Source organism: Phyllostomus hastatus, unplaced genomic scaffold (genome assembly GCF_019186645.2).
Source record: "Phyllostomus hastatus isolate PE091 unplaced genomic scaffold, TTU_PhHast_1.1 phas_contig_148, whole genome shotgun sequence".
Lineage (NCBI taxonomy): Eukaryota > Metazoa > Chordata > Mammalia > Chiroptera > Phyllostomidae > Phyllostomus > Phyllostomus hastatus.
In genome coordinates this window covers 4,859,067-4,875,708 of record NW_025333607.1, presented here as the reverse complement: position 1 = coordinate 4,875,708, position 16,642 = coordinate 4,859,067, and the positions used below count along the sequence as shown (strand labels likewise).

The window sequence follows — 16,642 nt, the reverse complement described above, 5'->3', positions numbered from 1 at the left end:
GGCCAGAGGGGCCTGCAACCAACCCACCGTTAACTGCTTTTCCTTCCATCTGTTGTTCCTATGAAACACGGGAAAGTCACGACCCACAGACATCACACTGCTCCAAGGCCGATACTCGGATGAACGGGAGATTACATAACCAACGAGCATTGCTCCTCAACGTATTGATGCTTGGACATTGATGCCAAAAAGGGTGCCCCTGCTCAAAGGGGGTCTGACATGGCCCCAGCACCATCTTCCTGGTGAACAAGGAAGTGGCATCTTTCACCCCTTGGTCTACTTATTCCTCCCTCCCACTCCTCCCTCCCCTTCCTCATGCGCTCCGACCAGCCGGGCTGCGTCCTTCTCCAACATCCTGGACATAACTCCGGAGCCCAAGCGCTCCTCACAAGGGCTGTGCAGAGGCCAGCCTGGACCAAAAGACCCCGGAGAGAGTGTTCAGTGCTCAGCGCGAGGCTGAGGCAAGAAGACGTGCAGCAGCTCATGGGAGGGGGGCATCGGGAATGCAGTTTGCTTGGGTGTTTATCAGAGCAGTTTGCACACTGTGCGGCCTGCCTGCTGCTTGGCGCCAGCAGTGGGTGGAGCTGACTCACTGTCCAGGCCAAGTGCCGTCAGCTGAGTACCCACCCAGTGTCTCCGGCATGTGGACAACATCTGCCTTCAGAGGCCCTGGAAGGCTCCCACCCTGCAGAGGCCCTGACAGGCTCCCACCCTGCAGAGGTCCCCGAGGCCCATGTGCCAGGCTCAGGCCAGGGCAGGGCACCTCTCTCTGCAAGGTTTGCTCTTGGATACCGCCAGCTAGGGCCCCACTGGGAGCCCTGGTTTGCGACAAGCTCCACACCCTGATACTGGTGCAAACAGTATATAACACAAGTGTCTCACCACCGAATCTTTCATCTTCTTGGGGAGAGGGTCTTCAGCCAACTCCTCCAGATTCTGATGTAAAAATTTAGGCAATAATTTGCATTGAATAAAGGACCTAAAAATAGGAAAACACAGAGATTTTACTTTTTTAAATATGTGCCCATTACAATTCCTATCAGAGATGCCAGCATAGTCTCCCTGGTGTGACCCCTGGGGCTAAGGCAGAGGCGCCACTTAGGAGACACCGAGGAGGTCCTGGCGGGGAGGCTGCAGCATCTCGGGTGCTCGCCCACAGGAAAGGCAGAGGCAGCGTGGGCTGCAGCCCCCGTCCGTTCCTGTACCGTGCACTCCATACAGAGCACAGAGTGACGTTGAAGTGGTCCTGGCAGCTCAGGGGCCTCTGGTCCACCTGCATGTCTGCCACCCTCGCCCAGGGACCAGCCAGGAAGAGTCCGACCCCACTGGGACTGCACAGCTGTCTCCCATTTGGTGAGAAAGCAAGGCTGCAGGAACCCACACACACAGTGTGTGTGTGTGTGTGTGTGTGTGTGTGTGTCACAGGACAGGTGTGTTACTCACAGTTCTGTATGTGTCACAGTGTAGGTGTGTTACAGCTGTGTGTGTGTGTGTCACAGTGCAGGGTGTTATTCACAGCTGTGTGTGTCACAGTGTAGGGTGTGTTATTCACAGCTGTGTGTGTCACAGTGCAGGGTGAGTTATTCACAGCTGTGTGTGTGTCACAGTGCAGGTGTGTTATTCACAGCTGTGTGTGTGTGTCAGTGCAGGTGTGTTACAGCTGTGTATGTGTCACAGTGGGGGGCATGTGTTACAGCTGTGTGTGTGTGTCACAGTGGGGGGCATGCGTTACTCACAGGAGCACTGAGGGGTCGCTGCTCTGCCTGCTCAGGTGGTAGGAAAGCGAGACCAAGAGGCCGCAGAAGGCGGAGAACAGCGCCGGGATGTGCTGCGTGCTCCACGGTTCCTGAGGAAAGACAGCAGACAGCGGTGGTCACCTCAGTGCTGGGCGCGGGGCGGCCGGGCCGCTCTCTGTGAAACCTGAAGCACTGTCCTCGGCTTCCAGCTGGACGGACGCGGAGTCCTGCCCTCACTCCTGCCGATGCCCATGCCAGCACCTGACGTCCACACGGAACCCGCCCGGTCCCGTCCCAGCAGCGACTCTGACGAGGCGTGGAGTGTGGTGGGGGCACCGCACATGGATTGTACGGATTTCTGAGAACACATTTACTCAGTCTCTTCTGAACTGAAGTTTAGCGTTTATATAAAATGAAACATTGAACCCGCTGCCTCTTCTGAATTCTAGGTAACCCCTAATAATGACCCTAAGAGTTGCACTGATATACGGGGTCTGTCCAAAAGGTATCCAGGCATGCACTATGGAAAACACAGATGTGTACTGATGGAGATACAAGATACTTGAAACATTGCACACAGGACAATGACATCTCGGTCCCCTTCAAAGTAGACACCATGGGACCTCACACAGTTCTCAAAAAACTCTTTAGGAGATGTGATGCACGAATGAGTGTGTTGTCTTGATGACACTGCCAATCACCAGTTACCCACAGCTACAGCCTTCTGAATCATCCGAATAGTTTCCATGGAGGAATGTTCAAGCTTAAAGTAAAATCTTACGCAGATTCATTGCTGTACTCGCACAGTCGTTTTGAATGCAATGGTCACACAGTAACATGCTCACTCAACGGCATCCACTGTCCCCACTGACTAGTACAGTGAAGTCGTCATTGTTCACACATGCGCATTCCAGCACACTTTCCTTGGTTGCCAGGCTACATCAATGTCATGCAAATCGTTCTCGTTACATTAACAATGGTTGCGCTTTTTCCAGACAGACCCTGTACTTAGCCTTTCAGTCTCCATCAGTGGAGCCGCCCATGACCCCTCAAAGCTGCCTCTAGTCAGGGACTTCGATACTTTTCTCCCAAGATGTTCATCCCCAGCTCACCACACGTTTCACCTGAGAAGAATGAGCTGTCAATTACGCTCAGAATCCGGCACACCGCTGAGTGAGTCCAGTGTGCTCCTCTGATACTCCCAACTGCTGCAATCTGCTCGAAAAGCCAGCATTGCCCTGGGCAGAGGAAGTGCTTTCATTTCCGCCAGCCTCACTTGCACAGAAATGAAAACGTATTCCCTTTCCCACCCCCACAGGGAAGGCCTCGGATCCTGAGAGCAGCATCTGGAAGGGAACAGGGACTGCCAACCCCGTGGCTAGAGAGACGGGTGAATCTGGCTCCAGATACACCGTCCACCGCCACGCCGAGAGCCCCCGATCGGCTCCCTTGCTGGCCTGTTGACCTTCACGCGTCCCTGATAAGTCTGTCCCCTCCGATCTGCCCCTTCCTTTCATTGGATCCTCATGGGCAAGGCTTCCCCCGTCTCCACCCAAGACAAGTGCTAACAGCGTCATAGCGGGAAGATGAAATGCCAGTCTCCATGTCCCTCCCCGCCCCACAGACTCAGGGTCGTCTGCCACATAACCAAAGGAGGGGCCCTCTTCTCTGAAAAGGCAAATCAATCACATTACTGTCCCCCACGCATTATTTTTCAATGACTCCTCACTGACTGTCTGATCCAATCTACTCCAGAAGAAGCTATGCGAGCCCACTAGGACCTGGCCTCGCCCAACTTTCCAGCCCCATTCCTCACCATTAGGATACGCACAGCCACAACCATAAAGACCCATTGCCTCCTGACCCCCCTGCCTTTGCCAGCAGGGTCCCATCTGCACAGAGGGCTCTGCCAGTGGAAGAAATCCACCTGCTTGGGGCTGTCTCCCTGCCGGCCCGGGAAGGCCTCCTGGCCCCTGCTATGTGCCCGGCACCAAAGAGCGCACTTGAGGGGGCCAACAGACACCGGGCCTTGGGAAAAGAAGAACACGTGAGTAATTGCACAAGGTATGACAAGCGAGTGCTGGGCACTCACAGAGCAGGAAGCAGAGGCTCAGTCAAGAGGGTTTTTAGGTGCAGCTTCACCCAGAGGAAATCCAGGGCCACACGGTCCTTCCTGCAAAGGGCAGGCTTGGGTCTGCGGGTGCCTGTGGGGGGGTGGCGCTGTCCACCTCCCCCCTCACATGCATTCCTCCACTCCCTGCTCCAGTCACCACCTAGGGCTTCTCTCCTTTCATTTTCCACTTGGCCGGTAAAAGAGAGAGAGAGAGAGAGAGAGAGAGAGAGAGAGAGAGAGAGAGAGAGAGAGAGAGGGAGAAACCCACTAAGTTCTATTGTCTTCCACTGATTCCTCTGTGCTTGCTTACGCTGAGTATTTAATTCACAATTTTTTGCAGCCCATAAAAATGCAAATGCTGGAAAAAATCACTATGAGAAGAACTTAGTAACCTTGACCTTGGAAATGACTGTCACTGCATGACACAGAGAAAAGGTCAAGGCAACGGGCGTTGGTAGAGGTTGATTCCAAGCTTGTCACCTCCTGGAATGAATGATCTGTGGAAGGCACTTGGCTTCTCGGGGACTCAGCTACATCTCCAATAAAAAGATGACAATGACGCCTTTTGTGAAGAACTGTGTTAATGACTTAATGAGATTTGAAACAGCCTTGCGCACTGTAAAGTAGTACATCAATGTTAGTTTTTACTAATTGGAAAAGAAAGAGTATGATGGATAGTCTTCACATGCAATAAAATGAAGGCACTAAATTTATTTGTTTACCTCCTTTTATTCACCTAATACCCCTTCCCTAGTTCTCCTCGCATTCACTCTCTGTGTAATTAAATCCCTTCAATGCAAATACAAGTGACAGCTAATCTCATTAGTGTTGAGAGACCCTCCCTCTCTCTAGGAAGACGGCAGACTGGTAGAACAGGGAGAGGGAGGTAAAAGCATCCAATCATCAAGTGCAGTTCGAGTGAGTGATTTTGGCCCTTCCTCCGACTCCCCAGCATTAGTCTCCGGCTGTGATTACAAGCTGTGATTTCTATCTGCCTGAGTGACTGCTTGATTGACATCTGACCCTCCACGGGGGGGAGCCCCACTGACAGCAGGAACTCCTATTACCCCAGTGGATTCTGAACACCTTGAGGAGCTTGGCCCCACAAGGCACTTAATCAATATGTACAGAAGGAATGCCCCAGCTCTGCGTGACCGTTCCTTCCTCTGTGGGGCACCCAGGCGAGGGGTGAGGGCACGGATCCCTGTATTTAAGTGTCCATGAGGGCACAGAAGGGTGGTCTTCCCCAGGGCAGAGCAGCAGTGGGAAGCATGGCTCTGGCTACGACTTTGGTCCCAACTCGGCTGAGTACCTGCACGAAGATACTGGACAAGCTAATAATAAGCCTGAGTTTCCTTATATAACATAATTTAAAAGTCACACCCCGCAGGGTTGTTGTAAGTATTACATGAAATGCTGTGTGTTCAATTCTTAGTGGGATCGCCAGTGTCAAATGATCAATGTGTGTTTGCTGTACTACAAGCTTTACTGAGACGCTGTCTCGGTGCATTCAGGCTGCTGTAATGAAATGCCACATAAAGAGCAGAAGGTCACTGTTCACAGTTCTAGAGGATGGGATGTCCAAGATCAAAGTGCCGGCAGATTCGGTGTCTGGTGAGACGCCGGGTTCCGGTTCATCGATGGCTGTCTTGTCCCTGTGTCCTCACATGGTGGAAGGGGAAGGAACACGAATCCCAACCGCGAGAGCCCCATCCTCATTCCCTGAGCACCTCCCGAAGGCCTCACCTCCTGATACCACCCCCTTTGCAGTCAGGGTGCTAACATATGAACTGGGGGGGGGAGGGCGGGGGGACCCAAACATTCAGACCCTAGCAGACACATCGGGGGACTGAGGATTGCAGTGAAATGCCATTTCCTGAAAAAATGAGAACCAACTTGAAGAGCGCTCCTTCTCCTGAAGGCAGAGGAAGAACAACGATTTTTCTAGGTTCTGTGTATTCTTCTGTTTATGCAGCACGGACGGGAAACAGGGAAACGGGAAATCTTTACAAGTTATGACTCTGACCTTGTCCAGAAGTGTCATCATTACCCCACAAGCCACACTAACTGAACTGACTGATCTCATTAGGGGTAATCCTCATTTATTATTTTAAGTCATTACATTCCTCTGGTGCGTGTCCTCTGTTAGTGGAAGTCCGTAGTCGTTCTTCCACACATGTGATTTCTTTTAAGCGGAACCAATAGCTTCAGGATAAATTCTTAGACATGACTGAATGGCGGCGTGGCCACAAAGGCAGGGCAGGAGGCATAAATGTTTCCCTCAACAATGCGAAAGCAGCGGGATGCCAGAATGACATACTGATTCCCGAAGAAGGTGGCTGGGCTGAAGGGCAGCGCGGCTCACGTCTCAGGTGCTGGTCTACACGGCTTCCTGCTCGCCCAGCCTGCGACCTCCGCGGCGTAACTGTCTCAGAAATAGCCTGGGCCGACCTGAGTGTTGACAGATGGTGAAAAGGCGAACACTTCCTAGGCTGATTACCGGAAACACCCTCAAGCTCCAAGTTTCTAACCTTGTTTATTTTTCCAACGGATACAGTTTTTACTTTTTTTTCTATTTTCTCATGTAGAAAATAGGAGGCAATGTCTCCAGGAAGCGGGGAGAGGAAAGACTTCTTGGATATCAGTGTGAGTTATTCTTCCACATACTGAAGTGCCCAAATTTGCAAAACCGGGTTATTTTCAGGAAAGATCACTTTGGATTTGAAAGAACTCTCACGGCTGAGCTCGCCCAGCCCCCATGGGAAGGGAGGAGGAGGCCCCACCCAAGAGGGTGAGACCAAGGCTAAGGCCTAGGTCCACGCTCCGTGCACCCAAGGGCCCTTGAGGTTCGTGCAGCGAGCTATGCGGGAGGTGCAGACATCTCACCGCTCTCCACGCAGCAGGAGTTGGCGCATTTCAAGTAATCCCTGTAAATGAGAAGTTCCCGGCTGAATGGGCTGTTCCATTCACCCATGCATCTCCCGTTACGTAGTACGTGACACCTGTTCAGGTAGCTGCCTGTTTTGGTGTTTGCTGTAACACGTGGTAGAGCGACAGCCCGGAGAAGACGCGATCTGGGAGCGGCACGGGGGTTAGCTTCACGGAGGACCGAGTAAGGGGAGGGGTGGCAAAGGTGGCGAGAAATGGATGAGGGACAGCGAGCTCCAAGTCAGTGAACCTGCTCTCACGCCTGGGCCTGGTTATGCTGCAGGATGGCAATGGCTGTGTGCGACCTGAGTGATGCAGCTCTGACAGAGATACAAACGGTACAGGAATAGGTGAAAGAGAGGACAATAAGCTTGAAAAAAATACACTGAAGGAAAACGACCTGTGCGGTTTATCATCCCATAATTTCTGCCCTGGGAAGTGAGTCCTTTGGGTGACATCAACTCTGAAGATCAAACAAAAGAAAATACGCTGCAACATCAGGAATGGAATCTGAGTGGGATTTAAGGAAGGACTTCCAGACATTGAGGATTCACGTTCATCTGAGGTCAGATGCATCCAGATGGGATCCCTTCTGATGCACTTAGTTGACTGATTAGGGGCCTTAATTGCATCAGCAAAACCCCTTCTTCTTCACCAGATAGTGGAGCCTAATCACAGGAGTGACAGCCCATCACACTCAGGGGCGCCGCCCACACTGCAGGGGCGGAGATTACAGAGGGTGGGCACACCAGGGGCAAGAGCCTTGGCGGGACTTTAGAATTCTGCCGCCATAGTGTTTAATGAGAACCCTCGAGCCAGACACTCTGCATATGTTGCCAATGTAGTTTCATTTACTTCAGACAACATTCGTAGGAGTTGGCATTACTGACCATTGCACGACGGTAAAAACAACGTGCTTCAGCCACGTGCCCTTAGGCAAATAACCATCTGTGCTTTGCACTGGCCCCTGGAACACAAAAACGCTCTATTTTTATATATAAAAGCTATATTTTTATGTAAAAAGGGCAAATGAGGAAACCCTGGGGAGGTTATTTTAAATTGAAGTTCCATACACCTGGAAGGTATCTTATATGCCTGTGAATTTTCTTGACTACAAAATGTATTTACATTTCGAGTGTTGATGTAAGAGGGGGCCCCCAAAAGAAGGATTTGTAATGGGGTCCAGAACTCAGGGTGTCCAGGAAATATTAAAAATATGGAAGGTCCTCACCCCCACAAGTCTGAGCTGGGGGATGGGATACATGGAGCAGGACCACTGAGTTGTTTTGCATAGCAACACTTTTACAGATAACCTCTAGAGCAGTCATTTAACATATCTATAACCTTTAACTGGTTTCACAGATATTTACATAGCTGTGGCCATGCTTTGAGCCAGGGAGAAGGGAGTGACTTCCACCCAGGATGTAACTGGGAGGCAACTCCCTCTGGTTACAGCGCCTGGGTGAGAGCTTGGAGATGATTCGCTCTGCGCCATGGGGCCACGCCTGCCCAGACTTACTATGGCAGCCCAGAAAAGGTGGAAAATACAGGAGTGCTGGCAAGTGTAGCCAATTATGGGAGGAGTTGGAGATGGGGCTGCAGAGGAAGATTAGCATGGAAATTTAAACTCGGTGCTAAGGACAAGAATCACTATGTGGCTTTGGCAGAGAATCGCCACTCGGCTTTGGCAGGGGAGAACCACTTGGCTTTGGGTCTCCCTTTGCCATGCAGCTTAGGAAGCCAGAAAGCAAGATGGAGCAGCCATGCAGAGCTCTTTTTGTAGCAGTTCAGAAGAAAGCAGGAGAGACACTGCAAGAAAGAAAGGGGTGACAGGACTCTTGCTGGTGGGCCACGAGGAGGTGTCATGTGGGTTTGGAATAAGAACAGGAGATCCCAGTGACACAGCTGATGGTGCTGGGAACCGAGGGAGGCCTGCCAGCTGAGCACAGATTACTAGGAAGAACCGGGGGCTGCCTGAGCCACTGACCTCTATTTCTTTCCCTGAGATACAGTACCGCAGACTGGGCAAAGGCGGGAAGGAAGGACTGTGTGTGTTTGTGGGTGTTTTAAGGGACTTTGGGATTTTGATGAAGACATTAAGTTATTACTCTTAAGCCTGTATAACTTGAATAAATAATTCCTTTCCTTTTCACTAATCTCTAACATGGAGAGCTATAATTCTCTAGTGAAGGGAAAGGTGAACCTAGTATAGGGGGACCCCAGGAGAAGGGGGGGCCAATTCAGTAACATTGTGGGACCCTCTGGTGGCCAGTCAGGGAAAATCATGGGAGACCACATGCACAGTAGCTTTCAAGTAATACAACTACTTGTACATGCGCAGAAAAAAAACACCAAAACTAGCCAGGAAGGATCCACCCTATAAGAATAGAGTCCCTCCAGCCCACGAGGTCAATCTCTGCTCAGAGTTGGCCTGCTCCCGTGTTCTCTGCTATAACCTCTGGGTATTCGGTTCAGTTCTTTGTCCCGATCACCAAGAACCTGGTTACCCGTGCCCACCTGCAACACTGAGGGAAGATGACACAGAAGTCAGACTGAAAAGACACAAGATCTGGGATCTGTGATGTGTGACACTGAGTAAGCCACTCAATCTCCCTGGCCCCTCGCTTCCTCATTTTCGAAAATAAAATGAAGACACTGGGCTGGAGGACACCTAAGGGCCATCTCAATACTAAAGCTGCCCTTGAGGGCTAAGTCTGTCTTACCCCTGCAATTAGATTTTAAGTCCTGAATGCAGGGGAAATGCTATTATTTGAGCCGCAACCCTGCGGTGTCTAGAAGAACGTGAGAAAAACTCTCCCACAAGCAGTTGTTAATGAAGCTTGGGAAACAGTAAATCATCATAATAATGTGCCCCCACCTCTGGATCCGCCTGCCATCAATAAAATAGAATCTCTTTGTAAGGGATGATAAAACATAGAAACCATGGACATACAGAAAGCCCAGCTAATTAACTACTGAGACATTTCTCCAGGGAGCAAATATTCTGGTTGTTTCTATACATCACTGTCAAATATATATGTCAGTGAGGGAGTCTATTTAGATGTTACGTGTTACCATCTTGGATGAGTCAAACAGAACATAAGAAGAAATCAAATTTTGCCCCAATTAATATTCCAGAGAGCAAAATTAACTCCCCATCCCTCCATCTGTCTCTATCAAGAGAGAATAATAAAAATAAAGGGCAGACATGGATATCAGGACTCACAGAGAAATATATCTCTGGCAAGACAGCTGACATGCTGAAATTGTTCACAAGGGCCCATCAATCCATCGCGGTGCAGAAATAAAAGGGAAAAATCAATTCCAGCGATGCAAAGAGTAAGCAGAGGAGGCAAAAGAGAAGCGGACTCACAGCTCCAGGTAAGTGTGTTAGGTTGAAGACAGTCAGCGTTCGTGTTTTCCTAAGGACCCCCTTGCGAATCTGCTCACCTCGTTCATTCAATTCACAGCATTGAGTAGGCGCTGCCTTTGAGAGTGGAGAATCCATCTGTGACCACCAGGAACCTCAGGACTTACAAATGAGGAGGAAGAAATGCAAGTGGCTCGATTTCTACCAAAAGGCACTTCAAAATATAGACAGAACATTAAGAATCTGCAGCAACAGACCATATTATTTCTTCCAAGTGGTGCTTGCTCTGTGCTGAGCAAGGGAAGTCAATACGTCTCCAGGATGCAATAAACCTTTCCAAGGACCTCACTTCCACCTGGTAAAAAGCATGTTTCATCACTTAAGTAAACCCCAGAGCCTCTGAGTGTTCATTCCCATCAGAGTTAGCAACGTGCTCTCAAAATGATATCCACTCACTCTGAGCCAACAGATACTTACACCTACAGCATGCCATGAAAAGAAAGGAAATGAAATAAACAAGCCTCAATCCAGGATCAAAACCAGATTCTGTCTTTTGGGCCGGCTCTGATCAGTTGGTCCTGGCTGCCTGGAATACTGTTTGGGCACCTGAGGCCCTAGTGACCTCAGTGGGAAAAAATTCAATGATCAATTAGCAATGTCTGGTTTGAGGGAGCTGGACTTCGGGAGGCAAGAAAATGAAAGATATTTGTCCCATCACGAGGTAAAAAGCCCAAATGCCGTGTCTTCTTGAATACCAGGTTCTTCAAGGGTTTCCACCCACTCCCTCATCCCCTCCCCCCAAGGATTTTGTAAGAAAGAGTCCTTTCACAATCCCAGGAGCGTACATTACTTTTGATAATACTTGAACTGGTAATAATGAGCCTTTGACACTTGCCAAATGAAATGGGTTTTTCAGAGCCTACAAACAATTGGGCCTGTGGGGATCAATCTAAGAAGTCCCCAGAACTGTTCCTTGGTGGAGCGGCCCTGAGGATGGGAGAACGTTCTGTCTTCCCAGGTTCAACCATGGTTCCATTATCCACGAATTCCTTTTCACCATCAGATGACTGTTACCTGCTGGAGCGCGTGAGGCGTGAGCCCGGGGTTCACACGAGCCCAGCATTTAGAGCAAGCAGATGTGATTTCGCAGACAGCGAGCACGCAGCACACAGCTCACGGGGTCAGAAAGGGGAGTTTTGGTCTGACCACCCATGGACTGACTTGGGAGGTCAGCTGGTGGAACTTGTTTTTTTAAATCCTCGCCCAAAGGTATGTTTATTGATTTTAGAAAGAGAGGGAGAGAGAAACATCGATGTAAGAGAAAAACATCAATCACTTGCCTCCCATGTGCACCCTGACCGGGGATCGAACCCACAACCCAGGCATATGCCCTGACCGGGATCAAACCTGAAACACTTTGGTGCCCAGGACAACACTGCAACCAACTGGGTCACCCGGCCAGGGCAGCCGGTGGAACTTTCTACGGTCTCTGTTTCCATCATCACTCAATCCCTGAAAGCTGATGACTCCTTTTTCTAAAAGTTTCCATCTTGCAAACATGCCCACTGGATGAAAAACAAACTTTTTCAGCTTTGCATTTGAAATTGTCCATAATTTGGTGAGTTCTGCAAATGGCCAGTCTTCTGTCGCATTGACCATTTTTGTAGGTTAATTTCCTTACCACCTCTGTCACCTGCCATGCCGTGAGACCCTAATTCTGGGGAAGAAGTTTCACAGGCTTGACCGCATTTCCTTCAGCGAAGTGCTCAGCCCGACGACAAACATTTGAAGGCTGGGCAGGAAACCACCTTCTCTAACTGATGTTCTCTTTCTGATGACCCCAGCAATCACCATCTTCGAGAAGTGTTAAACTCCTGAGGAGAGAGAACGGCCTTTTTCTCCATGTGTATCTCTCTAGTACCTGACAGAGTCATTTCTAAACAAATAAATACGTGCTGACTCCCAGCAAATGTGAATTTGTCAGCTTCTCAGTTACAGAAACCTTGCACCAACCAAAGAAAATCATATTTAGCCCTGGCTGCTGTGGCTCAGTGGATTGAGTGCCATCCTGAGAACCAAAGGGTTGCCGGTTCAATTCCCAGTCGGGGTACATGCCTGGGTTGCAGGCCAGATCCCCAGTAGGGGGCACTTGAGAGGCAACCACATATTGATGTTTCTCTCTTTCTCCCTCCCTTCCCCTCTCTAAAAACAAATACATACATTAAAAAAAAAGAAAATCATATTTATATCAGATGTTGTTTGCAAGTTGACGATACAAAGAAAGGGGAGGAGATGGAGGGGGAAACCCTGGTCAAAGTGGGGTGAAGAGCACAGGAAACTAGCTCCCTGCACCCCACTCAGTGCCCAATAAATAGTCCAAGAGAGGAAAGCCCAGTCCAGAGTGGAAGCCAGAGAGAGCACTTCTGCAGGAGCCGCGGGCTCTGAGGACTCTGCGTCCGATCTTATGGACGAGCCCGGAAGAAGCTCAACCCTGTCCCCACTCCCCGCTGGAGAGAGCGGGGTGTCCGGAGGCAGTGCACAATCGCAGGGGAAGATCTTGCCGGTGAGGCCCTGCAGCCTGCACTCAGATCAGAGGCGGGAGGCCTGGAGTCCAGGCCGGGCCTGGGCTGGCGGACAGCGCACGGGACTGGCCCATCTGCCAACCGGCAGTCCTGGGCGCCCCCGCTGTTTGGAGGCCACAGGTTTTCTGTGGGCAGCTCATGGGCATGGGTGAGATGCCGGAGCGAAGAGGGGCGAGATGAACAGAGAGAGAGAAGGAGGGAGAGCGGGGGAGAGGGAGGGGGAGCGAGCCCAAGAGTCTCTTCCTCTTCTTGTAAGAGCCCTAATCCTATCACGAGGCCCCACCCTCAGGACCTCATCTAAAACTATTATCTCCCAAGGCCTCATCCCCAAATAGTACTACACTGGCGGTTAGGCTTAAACATACAGAGTTGTGGGGACACGTGTCAGTCCACGGCAGCTCCCGAGAAGTCGGCTGTAACTGATCTTTGCTTCTCTACAGTTAAGGTGTTTCCCCACCCCCCGCCCCGGTTGCTTCGATGTTTTTACCGTTGACTTCTGGCAGTTTAAATATGACATCCATGGGTATAGTTGGTTGGCATTTATCCTGCTCGATGTTCCCTGGATTTCCTGGACCTGTGGCTTGGTGTCTGATGTCAATTAGGAGAAATTCTCGGTCATTATTGCCCCGAATGGGTGTCTGTCTGTTCTTTCCGTCCCTCTGACACTCCTGTTACATGCAGTACACCATTGGGAGCTGTCCTGTGGGTCTTGGATATTCTTTTTCTCTCAATCTTTTTTTTCTGTTTACTTTTCCACTTTGGAAGTTGTTATTGACATATCCTTCAGCTCAGAATTCTTTCCTAAGCTAAGCCCACCCACTAGCGAGCGCATCACTGGCATGCTGCATTGCTGTTTCGGTGTCTTTCATCTCCTGCACTTCCTCTTGGTTCTTCCTTACGGTCATCTCTCTGCTCACGTTGTACACCGCTCATCTGTTCCCGCGTGCTCTCTGTGTCATCCGTCAGAGCCTCAGCACACCGTCAGAGCCTCAGCACACCGTCACCGCCGTTTCAGTTAGCGGTCCGGCAGGTCCCCCGTCCCTGCCGCTTCCCAGTCAGGTTCTGACGCCTGCTCTGGCTTTCCAAGCTGTGTTTGCTGCCTTGTCAAATGGCTTGCGACTTTCTTTTCTTGACAGCCAGGCAGGCTGTGCTGGGTCAGAGGGGCTGTGCTGAAGGGGGGCCTTCAGCACGGGGGTGTTCCGGTGTGAGGGGAGAAGTCCTCCCTCCAGTGCTGATCGGTCCGCAGGCCCCTTCCGAGCCCGTAACGGTCACAGCGCTTTGAGTGCCCCACCAAGGGTGCAGAACGACTACAAGGTGCCAGGCTGGCCTACAGTTGGGTGTCTCCCTTCCTCCAGGTCAGTTACGCTCAGAAAACCATCCCAGTAGGTTAGGTTCTAGAAGAATTTTGTGGGCGGGCCCAGTAAAGGACAGCGCCCTTCGCTGTGGTGGTTTCCACGTGGGTCCTCTTCCCCTCCACCGCCTGAAGGGCTTCCCTCTGACTCTTACTGTGAGAGTGGGGTGAGCTCTTGGGGGCAACGTTCATGGAAGTGAGGGGCTCCCCTGAGGACTGGGTCCCCCTGAGTTACTCCCTCCCAGCCTTGCCCCCCCCCCCATCAAGTCTCCAGCGATTTGTCAGTGACAGTTCAGGCTTTCCTGCCCAGCCTGGCCCTGCAGAGGTGGCTGCTGCTGGGAGGCGTGGTCCTCTGCATCCACCCACGGGTCCCTCCAGCTCGGGGGACGCTCTTGGTGCTACTTCCTCACTTCTCTGAAGTAAGGAGGGTTGTTGATTTTTCAGTCTGTTCAGCTATTTGCTTCTTATTAGGCGGGAGTGATGACTTCCAGAGCCCTTACATACTGGACCGGAAGCCAGAAGCCAGGAATTGAATTTTGACAAAATTTCCAAGACAATTCAATGAGGAAGGTTAGTCTTTCCAACAGTTGTGCCGCTGAATCTCTCAGTCTACCTCGTAGCACGCACAAAAATCAACTCAACGTGCATCACAGATCTACTCCAAGAGCTACGACTATAAAACTTTAGGAAAAAAAAATTTGTGATCTTTCACTAGGTACATGGTTTTTAAATAGGACATGAAATATGCAAACCATAAAATAAAAACACTGATCATTTAAACTTTGTTATATTTAAAAACTTCTATTCTTAAAAAAAATAACGCTGCCCTGGCCAGGGTGGCTCCATTGGTTGGAGCGTCATCCCACACACCCAAGGGCTGAGGACCTGTTCCCAGTTGGGGCACACGCCTGGGCTGCAGCTTTGGTCCCCAGTCAGGGCATGTACGAGAGGCAAACGGGTCGGTGTTTCCCTCTCACACATATGTTTCCCCGCCCCCGACCCCTCCCTCTAAAACCAATAAGCATGTCCTTGGATGAGGATAAAGAAAATAAATTAAAGATCACTGTTAATGAAATGGAGAGACAAGTCAAAGACTGGAAAATTGTGGGAGCAATACACATCTGGTAAGGAACTTGTATCTAGAACGTGTAAAAATGTCTTAGGTCTCCACAATACGAACGAACAATGCAATTTTCAAATGGGCAATGTTTTCACCTTTTTCACCAATGAAGATACACAAATGGCGAGCGACCCGTTCAACAATAATCGCTATTACAGAAATGCAAATGAAAACCACAGTTAGATGCTCGGACATACCAGAAGGGCTCCTGTTTTGCAAACGGATGATATTATGCTAGAAAGGATTGGGAACACCTGGGAATCCCAAAGATTGTGAGGGGCAAGGAACATGGTGCAGACCCTTCAGACAAGTTGGGCAGTTACTTACAAAGTTAATACGAATTCACCGTTTCACCCAATAAACCCACTCCTGGTTATTTACTCAAGATACAGGAAGGCACAGACCCACCCTGAATCCTATACACACACGTTTACAGAGCGTTAGTCACAGAGGTCAAGGACTAGAAAGGACTGCAGAAATGCAACTCAGCCACCAAGAGGTCACAAAGCACCGACTGCAGCAACGGCGTGGCTGGGCATCGGGAGCATCACGCTGAGCAAAAGGAGTCAGGCTCAGAAAGCTGGCGACTGCTGACTCCATCGACGTGACGGTCTGGGAAGGCCAACTGTGGTGACAGAAAGCAGATGGGTGGCTGCAGGACCCAGGGCATGGGGACGGAACTGAATGCACAGCAGCGGGAAGAGGAGCTCGAGGTGGCAGAAGTGTCCTCTATCACGACCTCGATGGCGCCTACCTGACCATGTACAGCCTCCAGTGCTCAGGAGCGTGCTTGCATAAACTCGACGGTCAGAGGTTGTAAGCACGGAAATGGGATGAGCGTTGGCCGCAGACAGGGCTGGGGGAGGGGGCTGACCGAGAAGGGATGCCAGGGGACCTGTGAGCTGGTGCAAATGTTCTATGACTCGGAGGCAGAGTTGATTCCATGTCTGTATACACTTATCAAAACTTACGAAACTCCGTATACCAAACAGATGAATTCTGCAGTAAAGCCGACTTTTTAAAACAAAATGAATGGAAAATAAATCCATAAACAAACAAGCACACACTGGGACACAACAGCACAATACACTATAGGTCCTGCAAGGAGAAGCTTGTGACCCCCAAATTTTAAAGGCGGTGTTTGACCAAAAGGTTATAAATAGAAAGAGGTCCTCAGAGGGCAAGGACTCAGGCCGTACCAGTCCAAGTCCCTTCCCCAGGTGAGACACTCAGGGTCCTGTGACCGGACAGGGAACGTGTTTCAAGATAGGGAACGCCAGATACTAATATTAATTGTGCCACTGTTCCACACGAGACAGTGCAATCGTGGTAACAAACCAAGCACCACCTCTGTGGCTGGAACAAGGAGCCTTCCTCCCCTCCTTGTCCTCAATCTGAAAGAAAACGTCTCCTCGAAAGGGGGTGAGGGGCGAGGAAGGGGA

General features: G+C 50.4%; 1 protein-coding gene across 1 annotated transcript in view; it reads right to left on the bottom strand.

Annotated features, from left to right (window-relative positions):
• The window catches only part of PCNX2 (pecanex 2), a 205,288-nt gene that overhangs the window by 121,594 nt on the left and 67,052 nt on the right, over positions 1–16,642 (bottom strand). Inside the window, exons 16-17 of the mRNA XM_045817984.1 lie at positions 1,737–1,846; positions 883–979 (exon numbers count right to left, since the gene is read on the bottom strand). Of these exons, the coding sequence (XP_045673940.1) occupies positions 883–979; positions 1,737–1,846 (207 nt within the window). The remainder of the gene's footprint in view (positions 1–882; positions 980–1,736; positions 1,847–16,642) is intronic.